Raw genomic sequence first — 18511 nt, forward strand, 5'->3', positions numbered from 1 at the left:
ACACACGATAAATGCTTTATATTTAATTGACAACTTATCAAATACAAAGGAAATCTTCACAGTTGTTTTAATTTTTCATGTGGGATAATGCAGGACCAGACACGTATTTTGCTCTAAATAAATTCATAACATGTTGTAGAGAAAAATTTGGTAAAACATGAAACCCTAAATACCAGATATTTGGCACAAAGGCCTCTATTTTAAACACAGTAAAGAGATCTAGTCTAGTTGACTTGGACAGGTATGACCATCTGTAATTTAAAAAAAAAACTAAGTACAACTGAAATATATATTTTTTTAAAGCTTGACAACATAAAACATTTTAACACTATCTTCTGGCCATTGTATCACTGTGTGATACAATGTTTAATCATATGACTTACTTACTTAATTACAATATCTATGTGTTGATAGAAAGTGGAGGGTTCACAAGACAGCCAGTAAAAAACAACAATGTTTTAAATGGGAAAAAAAAATTATCAGGGGACATTATTAGTCTTACATGAAAATCAAAATGACCCAATGTCCCATGTTCAAGAAAACCAGCCAGAACACTGATGGCAGAGAACCTGTCTCTCGACTAGTTATTGTCCAGAAAAGAGCACGACACAAGCTTTACAACTGCTTAACAGTAAGAAAAACTGTGGCCACTATCAATGTGTTTAATGACTCAAATGTAATTCTCATATTACATTTGAGTCACCCTCCCAGGTGGGCATCATATCAGGGAACCACATGCGTCCCAGGTGCTTGGACACTTCGCTGTGGATCTGCTCCATGTCGTAGCTTCTGTCTGGGATCAGCGCCTCCTCCATGATTGACAGCTGAGTCCGCCTGCGCCCACACATCTTCACAAACTCCACAAAGCCGCTGCAGGTCACCTCGCACTCCCCGAGTCCGATGGCCGTCAAGCTTTTGCTCCTCGTCCAGGGGCTCGAGGCCGTTGGCGCACGCGACCAGCTCCACCAGCCGAGGGCAGTTCAGTCCGATGCGGCCCAGCATCTCTTTGCTAACCGCCCGGCCAAAGTACAGGTGGGCGACGGGGATCTCTCTTCCTCATAGAGGAAGAAGTACATGACGACGTTCATCTTGGGGGAGTGTCGGACCAAAGCCTCCCAGCTGCTCCTCTTGATGGTGTGAAAGTGAATCTGGCCGGGGTTTTCGCTCGCCACCTCAACACGCAGGGGCTCCAAGTGGACGTGTTTTTCAGAGGAGAGGGCAAACGGGAGCTCATCACTCAGGAGGTGGTAGTTCAAAGCCAGCTCCCTCAGAGCGTGGCACTGGTCTGCCACACACAGGATACCTGTGGACAGGAAGGAAGGCCAGACGATCTGAATGGGGACAGATTCCTTTAAAAAAAAAATAATAATCAGACAACAATGAGCACTAATCTTACAGCAGTGGTTTTGATCAGTCAATCAGTGGTCTATCAGCCTATGGGTGAATGTCCATTAAGTTTCCACCGACCACTCTCCTCTACCATCATGATGTTGTTCATAGTTTTTGAAAAAGTAAATGTCTTGACAAATATTCTTGGACAGACCCTCAGGAAATATGTTTACACTTTCACATCATGTCAACATTTTAAATATAATAATGACTTTATTTGCCCACATATCTGTAAAGGCAAATCATTTTTGTGTGCTAACATTAGCATTTCGCAATGCTATGACTAGGTACAGCTTTACAGAGCTGCTGGTATGACAGAAGACTTTTACTTTTTTCCCACAAATATATGTGGGCTTCCTGGTGGCCAAAAATGTTAAAACACTGACCCAAATGTCCCAGTTCAAGCCTGGCCAGAGACATCTGTCATGAAATCACTGGACCCTTTTCTCTCTTTTAATTTCCCGTGCTCTCTCTGTGTGCTGACTTATAGAAGTAAATCAACAAAAACCTTTAAAAAAAAAGAAGGTATACCGACCTGCTGGGGAGACATGAGGGCAGCTGCTCATATTCAGCATCTTCAGCGTGTCACTGTTGTTGGCAACCAGCACCTTCAAGGACAGGTCGTCCACTGTGGTGTCATCAATCTTGATAGAGGACAGGGACTTGGAGTTGACAAACACCACCGTCACCTCCTGGGGAGGAACAAACAACGCAAATCAAGAACTTTTTTAATAATCAGAATAAAAGCTCAAAATAAATTCATGGTACATTGAAATGATTATCCAGAATAGGGAGAGGTGAATGCAATCTACAGTTGTACATGTAAAGCAGAAGCTGCCTCTTACCTGAGACACATCCAGGAAGCTCGGCCTCGCTGTGGAAATCAGCCCCAGGGTCTTAATGGTACAGTTCACCGACTGGGAGAGAATGTCACAGGCCGCCTCTGCAGACTCTATGCAGCTGTCCACCTGATTTACCAGCAGTGATTCACAGAAAATAAAATAAAATGAGAGATGGGGAAGATGGAGGTGTAAGAATCATTTCTGCCTGGGTGTGTTAAGTCTAATAAGACAGCTGATGCGTCATGATTGACTGTGCAGCAGATGGTTTGGATTTTTTAAGCCAGCTGCGCTGTGAAAATGGAGGACATGGGGTAATAATGTAATGATTAACAGTTACAGAGGTTGTTTATGTTTTTTAAGTAAGCATGTTAACACATTTTGTCGCCACCAACCATGTGAACTTAAATATCTCAACATCCAGAAATCTTTAGGGTTTAGGGTTAGCTTGCAGGTAGTTTCAGAATCAACCCATAGATCCAAAGGGTTCTTCCCTTTATCAAATGTATTACACCTAGATTTAAGGTACACGTGAGCAGAGGAAAACAAGGATCTGCCCGTCTGCATCCTTAACCATCCTTATCATGCATGCAAAAAAAAGGAAATATATGGTGCAGTCACAGCAACAGAGGACGTAGATGTTTCTACTTTTCTACATGTTTCCAGTTCATCTTTACCCAAAAGGAATTCAACTTTAAATTTACTTTTAACAGTGGGTCGATTTTGTGTGCATTAGTTATTGTAATGACCCAGCAAAGAGCACAAGATATACTCTCATACTGAGAAAGTAGGTCAATGTGTCATAGTGCTCTCTGCTCATATATAAGTATCCTATGTTATAAAAAAGAAAGGATTATTCTCAGGCTTTAGATATTTTACGGGATAGTGCTGGATGCCAGAGTTCTTTTAACCATACAGAACCCATATTATAAAATTTTGAATGACTAAAATATGATTATGATTGTTGCAATTGTTTCAGTTTGTTTGAGATCATTTTAAAAGGGAAACTGGACATCTTTGGCCGTCACGAGGTGAACATTTTTGACGCTCTCTCTCAAATAATTTCTCATACACTTACCTCGACTGACTCAAGACATCAAAGTTGACCAAAAACATCAGTAGTGTATAAAAGAGGCACTTCAATCTAAGAGGTGTGTAATTGTCTAGTATAGTTATACAAGTAATAGTGTTGATATGATGATTTGGAGCCACTGGGTCATGTGATATGTAAGCTATTCAAAAACCCCAAGATTTGAATCAGTAATATATTCATATAGAAGAGAAAATGCACTAAAATCAAAACAAAATGTTAAAATAGAAGATGCTGTATTGATCTGGAGACATGATATGGAAGCTATTGGAAAAAAAAGTCAAATGATAATTTATTGATGGTCCCTGATGACTAAGGGGGTTCGCTAGCAAACTGCCAACACAGGGTGAAACAACAGGCTGTGAGTGAAACGCAGTAGTCTGTCGAAACCTGGTCGAAACCAACCTCACTCACAGGTCTCTGCTCGCTAGGCTGATCAGCATTCAACAGAGCTACTGTTTCTTTATTATCTCCAATATTTCAGATTTACAAATCGCCTCCTTAATACATGTACACAAAGCTCGATCACCTGAATTAAGATTTTTTTTTTTTTGAATCACTAAGATTTCTTAAGCATTGTGGGTAAATAAGCTTACGCTAATTATCTATCTCACAAGTTAATTCTGGTTTTCAGGCAGCAGGCTAAACACAGCCTGAGAGACCAGACTCAGGGCACGGCCACTCCCCACTGCCCTTGTTGCCATGGGGCTGCCTGGCGCACTGCGTGGCTCCGCCCCTCTGAGCCGTGGCCGTCGGTCAGTCACGTCGGCGTCGGCGTGCGAGGGTGAAACCGACAACAGCCTCCGTGAGCTGGATTGTCTGATAACAGCGTAAGGAAAACTCTCACTTCCTCAGACACCGCCGCTCTCCGCACGATGCCGCGAAGTGTCCGCGTGGCCGTTTGTAACGTAGTGTAGCGACGAGAGGCTAGCTGGCGTGCTAGCTTGATTTAGCCTCACTGCCTGACAGCCGACGTCCATAGCCTGTAGCCTACTGGGAACTTCCTCCTGAACAACGTGAGACTTTGGGAATGTTGTTTTCATCCTAACTGTAACCCAAGGTACGAGTTAACAGGCGGCCTACTTGGTCTGGTGAGGTAAGGATAGGTGGGTTTCCTTGTGGATACCACATCTCACTTTGAATAGAATGTACAGCTCAGTTTAGCAACAGTTGACGTCAAGTTTGACATGCTATGTAGCCTCGTCAAGCTAGCTCACTGTTAGCTGCCTCATCCCTGACTAAATGAAAAGAGAAAGAGCAACTTACTCGCCGAACGTTTGCGGTGTTTTGTAGACTGTCGTATTATGGCAAACGTGACAGCCGAGTGTGCTTCCTGTTATGATCCTTTGAGGCAGTAATGTGGTCCGCATATGATTTTCCCTGAAGTATGCCATTCTCTGAAACGCGAGTCATTGTAGTTTTCATTAAAGACACAGCCTGTTTGTCTTCAGTCCGATTCTGCTTGACACCAGTGATCTGATAACCGAAGCATTACATGCCGGCCACGAAACACGAAATCGATGCGATAGTAAAAATCACATTTTCTTTACATCATGTAGAAAGAAGCTTTGTTTCGTGTTCCGTGAAGCTTCGGTGCCAGAGGCAGGACTGGTGGCATAGTAGCACTTCTTCATGTTTATTCGTTGCTTCTTTGCCTGTTTTCCAAGAACTGTCAGTAAAAACTCAATTCAACGTTTAGAAAATGTTGAGATATCATGCTTTATTATCAAGCAGTATTATTATGTGTTTTCCTTTTTCCTGTTTTGGTTTATAGACTTTTATGTGCAGGTACAAAACTGCTTATATTCGTTAGTAAAACACTTTAGTAATGTATAAACACATTACAAATATGCAAATGACTATTGTGTCCTTTTCCCCCACGATCCCAACATGACTGTCCCAACATGTTTCCGTTCATTTTGAGAGAGGAACCTACGTTTCATTTTCATAATTTGCCTTCACTGTGTGATGCACTCAAGAGGGACAGTAAACGTTTCACTTGTTGTGTCCTTTTAGGTGAAACCATCATGACAGACAAAGTCCGTTTGTGTTCAACTTCCCTCGGAGTGGAGGGAATGACCTGTAGCTCCTGTGTCCAGTCCATAGAGAAGCGTGTTGGGTCTCTGCCAGGAGTGATACATATAAAGGTAAATGCATTGTTTGCAAAGATATAGGCAAACTTCTAATATTTATTAGCATTTTCCTTTTTTCCCCACGTTGAGGTGCAGTTCTTAAAGTTGCTGACTCGGAATTTCTTGCATTGCACTTCCAGTTAAAAAAACAGGATCTTAAATCATTACCATGGATGTTGCAATGCTGTAGTCTGTGTTTAACCATGGAGACAAGGCGGATGTATATTCGTCATCTATATTAAGTAGGCAGTTTCCTGCCCATTTTAGGGAAACGCAGTTTGACTAATCCCACAGTCTTACTCCCTCAGGACTAGCTGGTATGATATACAATCAGTCAATTGATCCATTAGAGAGACATTAAAGCTAAATCCCAATAGTTGTGGCCTGTTGTTTTGTTGATCTTGTGTTTACCCCTCAGGCTGAGGTTAAATGAGAAGATAATGTAATAGTGTGTTCCAGTTAGAGCTCTGCCCTTTGCAGGACTCTGACAGCAGGTCTAAATGCAGCCTGTACCCACAGGAAATGTCATTTGTGTCTTAAGAGAATATAGTGCCTGGGTCATTTTATGGTAAGCTAAAACAACAAGATCTGGGAGGAGTAAATCAATTTTTCTTGGTACTTGTAGCCTCCCATCTCTCATGCTCAGAAAAGAATGGTCAATCCAACAGGCAGGCACACTCACTACTAAATCCACAAATATGGTTTGTGATTTATGGCTCAGTCTGGTGATCCCTTCAGTGTGTCACATGATTGCTTACTTCTAGCAGAAGAGGGTGAGCTAAGGTTCATTATTCTGACAAATCACGCTGTTAATTTAACCAAGGACATTCTCATTTCACCCTTTTTAACAATATAAAGTTCCGTTGTTACAACCAGACATGTTGTCAGTAAAGGTAATAAGTTGTAGGAAGTGTGTACCGTCACATAAGGGTGAAATTATTTTTATAGCGTGCAATACAATCAATAAAATTGGTGACTCCACAATTACTTGAAACATTGCTTAATTTGATAACTGACCCACTAATATGTTCTCAAATTTTTTATGATTAAATTCTACAAATACTTTTATTAATCTGTAGACAGAAAGTCACCTTCACTATATTTATTTTGATAGGGTTATTAGCCAGATTATTAACTTAAATGCAGTTATTGATATCTTAACTGATATACATTAGCTTAAGCTGTTTTTTCTTTTCACGTAGTGATGTAGTTGCACTCATAACTTTGACTTTTTATTCTTGTAGGTGTCTTTGGGGCTAAGGAATGCCACTGTCATATTTGACCACAGCCAACACAGTCCAGAGTCCCTGTCAGAGGCTATCGAGGACATGGGCTTTGAATCAAGTCTGTCAGACTCCAACACAGCCACACCGGTCTCGACAGATACCCAGCTGATATCCACCTCAGGCCTGACACCTGCAGACGAAGAGGAGGCTTTGGAGAAGCTGTCCAAAATCCAGGGAGTGCTGGATGTCGGAAAGAGCCAGGTTCAGATGGGTCTCGTTGTCACCTTTGTCCCCTCCCTCACTTCACCGCTGCACCTGAGCGAGTTGGTGGCCGGCCTGACGGCTATGGAGATCCCTGCAACCAGCAGCCCTGTGCAGGAAGGCCCAAACTTGTCCCCATCTCAATGCAGGTCAGGAGGGTTGTCACTGCTGAAGTTGTGCATTGAGGGAATGACGTGCCACTCCTGCACCAGCACTATTGAAGGGAAGATTGGAAAACTGAAAGGGGTTGAAAAGATCAAAGGTGATGTACTTGACTTGTTCACAAGCTTGTAGGCATGTATTACGACACCGTCGAGCTGCAACTGATGTTGTAACGCAGTTGCTGAACTCGCTTGTTATTGTGTATTAACTGGCAGTATATATCAGCTGTGTGCTTTCTATTTTAGATATATTGTTCCAATATGACACAGTTTTACAATGACTGAATGTTTCAATGTGAAAATTTCATGTAAGCAACATCTTCATGTTTTAATTTCTAGACTCTTCCTCTTTTCCTGTGAAACAAAATTATTTATTTTACCTTATGCTGCGCTGGTATTTTAACCGTGTCATGTCTCAATTGTCCACAGTTGTTTTAGACTCTCGGGAAGCTACAATCGTGTACCTGCCTTACCTCATCACTGTCCAAACCATCATCGACCAGATTGCTGTTGCCGGCTTCAAGGCTTTGGTCAAGTCCAAGCCCCGCCCACTGCAGCTGTCCCCCGGTGAAATCGAACGTTTTCTTCATTCTCAAAGACCGACAGCTTCTTCACCGTCGGAGACGTCTGAGGAGACTTCTGAGATCTTTATAGACATAACACTTGTCCTGCTCAGGGTGAAAGGCATGCACTGCCGCTCCTGTGTGGTCAATATTCAGGACAATATCGCTATGCTGCCTGGTGTCACCTCTGTGGAGGTCTCTCTGGAAAAGGAGAAGGCTTCCATCTGCTACGACCCTCTCAGTATCACAGTGCCTCAGCTGCAGCAGGCAATCGAGGCACTGCCTCCCGGACACTTCAAGACCGAACCCTGGGACTCCACTGGCCCTCTTAGTCCTGTATCCATATCGCCCAAGCCTGCCTTATCACCTTCCTCCCAGCCTCGTTTTACCCAGCCTCTGGCATCTGTAGTTAATATTCACATTGAGGGCATGACATGCAACTCCTGTGTCCAGTCCATCAAAGGCATGATCTCTCAAAGGAAGGGGGTCGTGTCAGCACAGGTCTCGTTAGCTGATCACCAGGGGATCTTTGAATATGATTCCCTCTTGACCACACCAGAGGAGCTGAGGGAGGCCATAGAGGACATGGGCTTTGACGCCTTCCTACCTGGTGAGAGGACAGACGGTGTGGTTGTTGAGTCAATTTCACACATTATGAAATGGATAAAGCCTTTTTATTTGTGGGTTTTAATTAGAGAATTCCCTGTGAATAGTATGAAGCTTTACCGTGTTGCCTCTAGATGCTCCACAATTGTTTAAGTATCTCTTCCTTCAACCCGGTTCTGTTAATGTGAATTTGCCAATGAGGTTACTTGCTATGCAAGAATGAGACAACACAGCTAACTGCAAATTTCACTTCCCTTTAATAACTATAATTTGTTCTCCACAGCGACCAATTCTCTGCTGCCTTCGCCGGATCTCAGTGTCTCAAAGTCTTCAGGTCTTGCACTTTTGAAAGATTCAGAGATGGACAGTGACCCACAAAAAGAAACCCCCCAGGGTCGGAACAGAGACAGCCACTCTAAATGCTTCATTCAGATTGGAGGGATGACCTGTGCTTCCTGTGTGGCAAACATCGAGCGAAACCTTAAGAATGAACCTGGTCTGTAAAGGCACAAAATATTTTTGTATTCCAGTAAGAATGAACCATCATACTCTCATTAGGAGCTAAAGAGAAAATCTTTATTGTTTTGCAGGTATATACTCTGTTCTGGTCGCACTGATGGCCAGTAAAGCAGAGGTGCGTTACAACCCCGAAGTCATGGACCCTGTGAAGATAGCCGATTGTGTGAAGGAGCTGGGCTTCACCGCCTCTGTGATGGAGAACTATGAAGGTTCAGATGGAAACCTAGAACTAGTGGTAAGTTAATGTTGCATTGACACGATGGTTGTGTTGTATTAAAAAAAGATACGCCCAATGCAATAAGATATTTCTCCACAAAACGAAATCCATAAATAAACATTTCCATCATGTTTGAGAAAAATGCTGAACACGTGCAACCTGTTTTCCAGCAGATGCTTTCCTCACTTAATACCCTCTTTGATATATATTTGTCCCTTTCTCTGCTTGTGCTCCTCATCACCTTCTTTCAGGTCAGGGGAATGACATGTGCATCTTGTGTTCACAAAATTGAATCCCGCCTTATGAGAGAAAAGGGGATTATATATGCCTCTGTTGCCTTGGCAACCAACAAAGCACACGTTAAGTACGACTCAGAAATTATCGGGCCACGAGACATCATCAAGCTGATCGAGGTATTGCTCCCGCCTCTGTGACACTTTTTGTACATGTGAAGTGCTGAATAACAAGGGGTTTGGTTTGATCAGTGCTTTTGACTTTCATTTGTAGAATCTTGGGTTTGAAGCATCTCTTGTGAAGAGGGACCGTACTGCCAGTCACCTGGACCACAGCAAGGAGATACGACAGTAAGTAACTTCTGAAGATGCCAGAACAACAACACGTGTATATGCAGTTTTTGTGGCCTGATTGGTGATATAGTGATCAGGTGTCTCCATGTAAATTTTCTTTGACCTGCAATTAAAACTAGACTACTAAATAAAACACACAAATTCTTTCCCTCTCTCAGGTGGAGGAAATCTTTCCTGGTGAGCTTGATATTCTGCGTGCCGGTGATGGGCATGATGATGTACATGATTATTATGGACCACCAGATGAATGCTTCACATCAGCACAATGCAACGGTGGAGGACCGCAACCATTACCACTCCACCATGTTCCTGGAGAGACAGCTGCTCCCAGGTCTCTCCATCATGAACCTCCTCTCCTTTCTCTTCTGCGTCCCTGTGCAGGTAAATCTGCAGCTCCAGGAAACTCGATATGGAAATTTTTTTAGATTTTTGTATGAGGCACTGATTCGTTTTCTGGTCGCATCGATTCATTCAATGGTGTGTATCTGGAGGAAAAGTTTAAAAGAGGTAATTGAATTTACAAATGAATGAATCATTTTTGTCTAAATGCATTTTTTTCTTTAGAAGAGGGAAAAAAATGTTATAGATAAATGCAAACAGAACAAATCTACTGGAATTGATGAACTTTTCCAGTTCTATAATGTTTTATATGAATTGTTTTGATAGTGCCATTATACACACAGTGAGACTATACTGTTATTAAACCAATTCTTAAATCTTCAAAAAACGATCCACTTTGCTACAACGGGTACACTACAAAGTCTTAGCTGTGTCTATTAATTGTATTCCTCACTTTTAATGTACAGACTTGTTGACAGGTTTACTAGTAGTAGATGAGCAAATTGGATTTAGAAGAGAGCATGAAGAAAAGAGCCAGAGTGTTTATTGATCATATTTGTGTAATCACTTCAGTTTAACGTGTAAGAATTAAGGAGAATAAGTCTACATTTGTTTGTTTTATTGATTTTAAGAAGGCGTTTGACTGGATTAATAAGGAACTTCTTTTATATAGGTTTGTGAATTTTGTTCAACTACCACTTGTTTGTGTTTCAGTTAATGAACATACGACTTGATGGTTTTACTAAAAAAGAAAATCTACATTCAGTTCGAATTTTGCTTCATCGGTGTTAACATACACTGATCAGTACAAGTATCTTGTTTCAACGCTGGACAAACATTAAAAAAAAATCAAAAAATTAACTTCAGTTTTTGCCTATTCATGGAAAAATGGGATGAGAACCTTCAAACATCAGACACAAAGGTCAAATGCTTCGGCTTTGTAACCGACTTATGAGGATGTCTGATGAGACTCTGACATTTTGCATGGCCACCCCTTGCCTTATCTTGAATCTTCTATCTTCTTATCTGAATGATATCATTAATATCATGTAATATGATAGTTTGACTGATAGTATTTATGTCCCAGAACAGGATACTTTGTGATATTCAGGAGATTAGGAGCAAAATGTTTGTCGTGTATAAAGAAAAAATGACAAAGAACCCTATGTGCACAGCTCTGTTCAACAACACTACTTTAAGTTCTAGACACACGTTTGATGCCACTGCATAGGAGAACACACATTGTTGTGGGGTGAAATTTAGAATGAGCTTCACTTCTTGTTCTTCAGGAAGGGAACTTTTTTGCAGCAGATTTTATTACCCATGCTTGAGAGGAAAGGAGGAATATTTTGTGGAAAAATATGACTAGTGAAGTATAATGGAATGTTTGACCACTGGAACTGTACTCTTTGGTGTCATGTAAACCCACCAGGTGTTGGGTATGAAACTAAAGTCAAATATAGAATATATTTGAGAGAGGCGAGTGAGGCTGAATGAAGAATGTTTGAGTGAATAAGCTTTTCTGTTTTTCCTCTCCTCAGTTTATTGGAGGTCGTTACTTCTACATTCAAGCTTACAAAGCAGTCAAACACCGATCGGCCAACATGGACGTGCTTATCGTTCTAGCTACCTCCATAGCCTTCACCTACTCGCTGATCGTCCTAATAGTGGCCATGGCGGAGAAGGCCAAAGTCAACCCCATCACCTTCTTCGACACGCCACCTATGCTCTTCGTCTTCATCTCTCTGGGACGCTGGCTGGAACAGATAGCTAAGGTTTAGCCCATTGTCATAATTATTATCTATTAGATTCAGATGTACCTTTTAAAAATGTTAAAACAAACAACCTCTTAAAATCAATAGTCTGATGAAAATTGTTTTTTTGTGTGCCTGCTTCTTCCAACCAGAGCAAGACGTCTGAGGCTTTGTCCAAGCTTATGTCTCTACAAGCCACCGAGGCCACAGTGGTCACTCTCGGTAGTGACATGTCTGTTCTCAGGTACTTGTTCTCTACACTCACATTGTTTACTAGAACCTTTCATATCTCAAGTTGGATTTAGATAACAAAGTTTGTAAATGTTTGCAGTTGAAATGCCATTACAAAGGTCTAACCTGGCATGATAAAGGCTGCATATACTGCATAAACAAGCTGCAAGTGAAAATTAAAAATAATTTTCTGTCAATTCCACCGGGGACACGGACTTAACCTCTGGTTTGTTGTTCAGCCAGGAGCAGGTGGACGTCGAGCTGGTGCAGAGGGGTGACGTGGTGAAAGTCGTCCCCGGAGGGAAGTTTCCAGTCGACGGGAGAGTTATCGAGGGACACTCGATGGCTGACGAGTCTCTAATCACAGGTTGGCTGCCTTGACTGAGAAATCAAGTGTCTTATTAAGAGGTTATTAATTGATTAAGTGTGCTGGCAATAATACGCTCAAATGTAACTATTCAGGTGAAGTGAACCGGTGCACGTGAGCCGATTTTTACTCGCATTCCATTTGCAATTTGTATCTTTTAGCTCTTTTACCATTTGAACCAAATGGTAGAGGCAAGAATCTGAAAGATTTTAACAGCAGCAAACCACATAGTGAAATTAATACACAAAGTAAACTAATTTTACACATGAGATTCATCATTGGAACTGCCATCACCATCAAACATGTCAGGTTATTATTTGAGCTGTGGTGTTTTCAAAAGCCTCAGCATGTTCTCCAGATAAGAAGCTCCTGTTCCCTTCTGCCTCGTGCTGTTGTGTTCCTGAGCAGCTGTTGCTCTATGACTGCAGGTGAGGCCATGCCAGTGACGAAGAAGCCCGGGAGCTCTGTGATCGCCGGTTCCATTAACCAGAATGGCTCTCTGCTCATCAGCGCTACACATGTTGGCATGGACACAACGCTGTCACAGATTGTCAAGCTCGTGGAGGAGGCTCAGACTTCAAAGGTGAATTATATGATTTCTGCACTGCATCCGCCTGCTTTGAGGGGTTTTTTTTCTTTGGGAAGGTGTGTAATTTCTGACATTTTACTTTTGTAGGCTCCCATCCAGCAGTATGCAGATAAGATCAGTGGCTACTTTGTGCCCTTCATTGTTGGTATATCTGTCCTCACACTGCTCGCCTGGATCATCATTGGGTTTTTGGACTTCTCTTTAGTGGAGAAGTACTTTCCTGTGAGTCTTTTTTTCAATGTATGACTGTAACAATATCCTCAGTGTAGCATCAGGAAATTACATAACTAAATACCACTGCTTTGCTACTGCATCTGATAATGTTACTTATTACTATTCATCTTTTTGAAAATGATTGTAATTCATTCAATTGGAGAAAAAAAAAGCTAACACCCCGCTTCCTCCCTGCAGGGTTATGACAAGAGCATTTCCAGGTCAGAGGCAGTGATTCGCTTTGCCTTCCAGGCCTCCATAACCGTGTTGTGCATCGCCTGTCCCTGTTCCCTTGGATTGGCGACCCCGACAGCTGTCATGGTGGGCACAGGAGTTGGAGCCCAAAATGGCATTCTGATAAAGGGAGGAGAGCCTCTTGAGATGGCGCATAAGGTGTGTTAATGATGTCACTCCGACACCCCTGACACTGCAGGTAGTCAGTTATGTAACAGACCAACTGTCTGAAATGGCTCTGGTTTACTAGCTTATGAAACCACATTAGTCTATATATAAACTGTGAATGAATATCCTAAAAGGTTTAAGATTCAGCATGATAGTATTTCTTGCTGACTTTTATCTCCTTTGACGTGCAGGTACAAATTGTGGTGTTTGATAAGACTGGCACCATCACATATGGTGCTCCGAAGGTTATCCAAGTCAAGATAGTTGTGGAGGGGAACAAGATGCCTCGTTCCCGACTGCTGGCCATCGTGGGTACAGCCGAGAACAACAGTGAACACCCTCTGGGAGCGGCCATCACCAAGTACTGTAAACAGGTCGGCCTCTACCTTCAATTCAACCCCCACTCTCCACTTTTTGGAAATCTCTGATGAGTGGCCCTCTACATGATCTACAGATATAAAATGTAATGATAATCCACTTCTGTGTGCAGGAGCTTGGCACAGAGTCTCTTGGCACGTGCACAAACTTCCAGGCGGTGCCAGGCTGTGGCATCCGATGTCAGGTCAGAAACACTGAGACGCTGCTGAAACAGGCGGACAGTGACAGCGAAGACAACAACCAGCGGAACAGCATCCTCGTCCAGATCAGTGACACCAGGACAACCAGCAGTTCCCATCCACTCATCATGGACCCACAGCCTCTGAGTACGTTGGGAAATGGAGTCGTAAAACTTGTAGTCGTGTATTCAGCTGAAGTACTGAACATGTCATAATCCAATTCTTTCAATTGTGAATTATGTTTCCTTGCTGTTTTCTAACCCACATGTTCTCTGTGTTTAGGCCTCGTCCCGACAGCCACTTACGTTGTCCTGATTGGCAACCGAGAGTGGATGAGGAGGAACTGCCTGCAGATCAGACCTGATGTCGATGAGGCCATGACAGAGCACGAGCGCAGGGGACGCACTGCTGTTCTAGTAGCTGTAGATGGTAAACACTGCTGTTGTCTGTTTTTCATCATTTCCTGACCAACTGTTGAGATTCATATTCCTCTCTAAAAAAAATAGTCTAATTCTTATTGTTAAACATTTCTATCTGTGTGTAGACCTGCTGTGTGCAATGATAGCCATCGCTGACACAGTGAAACCAGAGGCTGATCTTGCCGTACACACTCTGACCAACATGGGTCTGGAAGTTGTGCTGATGACTGGAGACAACAGCAAGACGGCTCGGGCCATCGCTGCTCAGGTATGACTAGTGAAAAGAGATGAGCGACACTTGTTATCTGTATGTTTTTTTGTTGCAGAGATTGACATTGTGACAGTATTCTGAAAGTGATCATCTGCCCTTTTATAAACCATTACACACATGTTGTAAATGGGGAGTAGAATATTATCAAGATTTGATCACAATTTTACGATCACAAGTCATCCTTCATGTCGTTCTCTGCTCGTCCTCCAGGTGGGAATCAGGAAAGTGTTTGCTGAGGTGCTTCCCTCCCACAAGGTGGCCAAGGTGGAACAGCTGCAGCAGGAAGGCAAGATAGTGGCCATGGTGGGAGACGGTGTCAACGACTCACCCGCTCTGGCCATGGCTGACGTGGGCATCGCCATAGGAACGGGGACTGATGTGGCCATAGAAGCAGCAGATGTGGTGTTGATCAGGGTGAGAGGTTAAGCTTTTACAAGTGTGAATTTTTAGAATCACAAATATGGTATCAGTAATAACATATAATACCATAAGTATAATACAGGTGATTCCTTAAAAATGACATTTTGCAATATACAGTTCTGTACGATGTGTCACAATGTTTGTGTAACTGAAGAGAAAAACATACACTTCTTAAATTGATATTTAACCTCAAACCTCATACATCAGTTATTATGTAATCATATTTAAGTACCTGATGTTGTGTTTCGTTTCAGTTTAAATACATAGTTACAACATACTGTTGTGTGTTGACGGTGTTACAGTATTTTTTTAGCTTTTTCTTCAGATATTGACCTATCAAAACCCGAATAAAACTGTTGCCCTATTATCTCAGATGTGTTAACCCTTCGTTTTATCACTCGACACAAATTATCTGATGTTTCTAGTTTTCATTGAACCTTTTCGATTTGATCTGGTCAACAGAACGACCTCTTGGACGTGGTGGGCAGTATTGACCTCTCGAAGAAGACTGTCAAGAGGATCAGGATCAACTTCATATTCGCTCTTGTCTACAACCTAGTTGGCATTCCTATCGCTGCTGGTATGCGACTGCAAAAGATCAAATGATTTATTCAAACTACATCGTTGCATTAACACGGATCATTAAAATGATTTTGACCGCAGCAGTAATGTGAACTGTGATCTGTTCACAGGCGTTTTCCTTCCCATTGGTCTGGTGCTACAGCCGTGGATGGGCTCTGCTGCGATGGCACTGTCGTCCGTCTCTGTGGTCTTGTCCTCACTTTTACTCAAATGGTAATGAGTTCATCAACGCTTTGTTTTTCTACTTTTGAGCGTAATCATCAAAAAATGATTTTCTCAATCTCTTACTATATGTGTCTTTATCTGTTTTTTTGTGTCTAGTTACACTAAACCCACTGCAGAGATGTTGGAGGCGCGACTGGGTAACAGCAGGCGGCAGGGGAGCCTCTCTGATGTCAGCATCCACATCGGCATGGGCGAGATGCGTCGTCCTTCTCCCAAACTCAGCCTGCTCGATCGCATCGTCACCTACAGCCGGGCCTCGATCAACTCCCTGCGCTCCGACAGGCACTCGCTCAACAGCTTGGTTCTCAGCGAGCCCGACAAACACTCTCTGCTGGTGGGGGAGGCAGTGTGTGAGGAGGAGCTTTGCTGAATACGCAGGCCTCACATGGGCCCGTGGTGGCTTTTGTGAGTATAAGAGCAACTGCATTTGTTCAATTTGCGAGGCCACGCAGACAGGGTTTTGTTGAGTAGTGGCCCATCCATCAGCTGTAGGTGCCTCGGGGCGGCACTGTCGACCTGAAGAGAGCTCATCTGGCCCTTTTCTTTTCTTTTAGCTCAACAAGCAGATCACATGCTGGAGTTGTTTCTCCTCCTTCAGTAGCAGACTATCTTTTGTTGAGGTAACTGCCCTGGGGCATGTTTTTTTGCCCAACACATAGACACTTTGGTCCTCTGACAGTGAGTGTGCAGGGGCACGAAGCCTCGTCAGAGCCTCGGAGCAGGGGTCCACATCGAGGAAACGGAGCAACGATCAGCTCTGCAACTGTGGACGTTTGCCAGTACAATCTTTAACATCTATCCAAAGACATTTAACCGCAGTGCTGCTTGCACGTGGACACTACAGCGTTATATTTTAACAAATTATCCTTAAATGGAACCTTATAATAACACTGATGTATTATTCTATTCCAGAGTATTTATATATTACCCTTATTTATCTTATTTGTCATTATATCCTGCGGTGAACAATGAAGTTGTTGAATCTGAATGCCAATTTTCATTTTCAGTCTCCCATAACGTGTAATTATTGAACAAGCTACGTCGTGAAACCTCAATCTAAGAAATCTTGTAACCTGCTGCAAACTTCGGTTTGTGCTAAAAGCCTGATAAGTAAAGTGTGATTGTGAGTTTGACCCAAGTGCCAATTCAAATGCCACCTTGGCAAAATCTAACACATTCCAAAGATAGCACAGTACAGTACAGTACAGTACAGTCGTTACCTTGGACACAATATGTACACAGTGTGAACAGAGATGAGGTCAAAGCGGAAAGAAAGAGCCCACTATAGACTCTGGTCATAGATTTCTATAGCTATGTCAACCCTCTGCATCTTTGGTGAATTATACAAGATGTCTTGTCGGTGAATGTGAACAATATTCATTGTTAAATCTGAAGTCACATTGTTTGTGCTGTGGTTCCTTTATTTGCCTGCTGCAAACACAAGGTTTGTGTTGTGAAAAGGCTCAATTGTAAATGCGGTTGTGTTCTTTTTACAATCACAGTAAAATAAGATGGTTTTACTTGTTTCTGAGAATTTGGTTCAGTTACGCATCTTTGTTCATTTTTGCTGCTTTCTTTTACATGAGGATAATAATTCATGCTGTTGTCTGATCAGAGACACGTCTGAACCCAGAGCAGAAGGATTAAGCTCCAACTAGACACAACTGTGTCCACCAAATAAGTTACTGAGAAACAAATGTCGATGCATTATGTGGTGTTCATGAAATCAAATTGTACAGTTGTAAAATTGTAGTACATCTTACAATTGTCAACAGTGACAGTTCTTTTGTCTCCTGTAAGGTGATTACAAAGATTTTTATTGCGTTACTATCTTCTGTCTCAAATCAGGAGTTTATTCTTTGATGATCAAAACCTCTCGCGTTTCTTTCTAGTAGTAATAGGAGCCACTTTCCCAAGATGCATTGTGTTCTGACGGTGCCACAGCCCCTGAGCGTTCTGATGCCTATGAGCTGTTTTTGTGCGTTGCTTTGAGTCCGTGGGACTTCAGATTTGTGTGCAGTTAAATCAAGTGAGTCCTTTCTATTGTTCATCTTGTGCCTTCGAATAAAACACTTTTGTAACATCGCTCCGCTGTGGTCAGTTTGAAACAGAAGATGGTGCTGTGGAGCCACGTGTTCCTCAGAGAATACTAGAGAATACAAGATTTCATCAGCTTTATTTCATCCAGTTAGTCTAAACATTACACCAGCCCAGCGTACTGCAAAACAATCAGATACCAATTTTGTCTTCTTTTAAAAATCTTAATTTCAACTGATGACTTATTTTTCTCATTAGTCCGTTTCCTTTTGTCTGTAGTGACATTTCATTTATTTGGTAGATTGAAATACAGATTTTTTTAACACATTAAGGGGAAATTAGTTTTCATCAGACACGGGTCAAAAAGTGTAGTTTAGTGACAAGTTTAGTATTTAACATCTCTTGTTACTCTTATCATTGATCCACAAATTAAATGAAAAGCAATGTCGTCAGGAAACTGAACTGTTTTAAAAATGTGCAGCATTTTAAATCTGTTACAATATTGTGCTTTTCTG

The 18511-nt window shown here is 42.2% G+C and overlaps 2 protein-coding genes across 7 annotated transcripts; one reads left to right on the forward strand and one right to left on the reverse strand.

The window, feature by feature from the left end:
- Positions 1–266: 266 nt before the first annotated feature.
- Positions 267–4936, reverse strand: fbxl3l (F-box and leucine-rich repeat protein 3, like). The gene is given in 7 exon segments (XM_035650787.2): positions 267–918; positions 920–1052; positions 1055–1303; positions 1925–2081; positions 2235–2357; positions 4585–4612; positions 4869–4936. Coding segments are annotated over 7 exon segments (993 nt in total). The 3' UTR covers positions 267–683.
- On the forward strand, positions 4032–18044 carry atp7a (ATPase copper transporting alpha). 6 transcript variants are annotated; one of them, XM_047334293.1, is made up of 24 exons: positions 4155–4378; positions 5335–5465; positions 6695–7199; positions 7528–8271; positions 8551–8763; positions 8858–9021; positions 9255–9416; positions 9511–9587; positions 9749–9971; positions 11471–11704; positions 11836–11927; positions 12154–12281; positions 12710–12864; positions 12958–13092; positions 13282–13476; positions 13677–13859; positions 13976–14189; positions 14325–14471; positions 14587–14729; positions 14943–15146; positions 15615–15732; positions 15845–15947; positions 16056–16364; positions 16514–18044. In XM_047334293.1, the coding sequence occupies exons 2-23, from the start codon at positions 5346–5348 to the stop codon at positions 16327–16329; spliced, it is 4533 nt and encodes a 1510-aa protein (XP_047190249.1). In that variant the 5' UTR covers positions 4155–4378; positions 5335–5345; the 3' UTR covers positions 16330–16364; positions 16514–18044. The 6 variants fall into 6 exon arrangements, with proteins under 6 accessions (XP_035505522.2, XP_047190249.1, XP_035505526.2 ...); XM_035649629.2 differs by lacking the exon at positions 4155–4378 and adding an exon at positions 4032–4148 and having other exon boundaries at positions 16056–18044; XM_035649633.2 differs by having other exon boundaries at positions 4155–4424; positions 16056–18044.
- Positions 18045–18511: the final 467 nt, after the last annotated feature.

Source organism: Scophthalmus maximus, chromosome 9 (genome assembly GCF_022379125.1).
Source record: "Scophthalmus maximus strain ysfricsl-2021 chromosome 9, ASM2237912v1, whole genome shotgun sequence".
Taxonomy (NCBI): Eukaryota; Metazoa; Chordata; class Actinopteri; order Pleuronectiformes; family Scophthalmidae; genus Scophthalmus; species Scophthalmus maximus.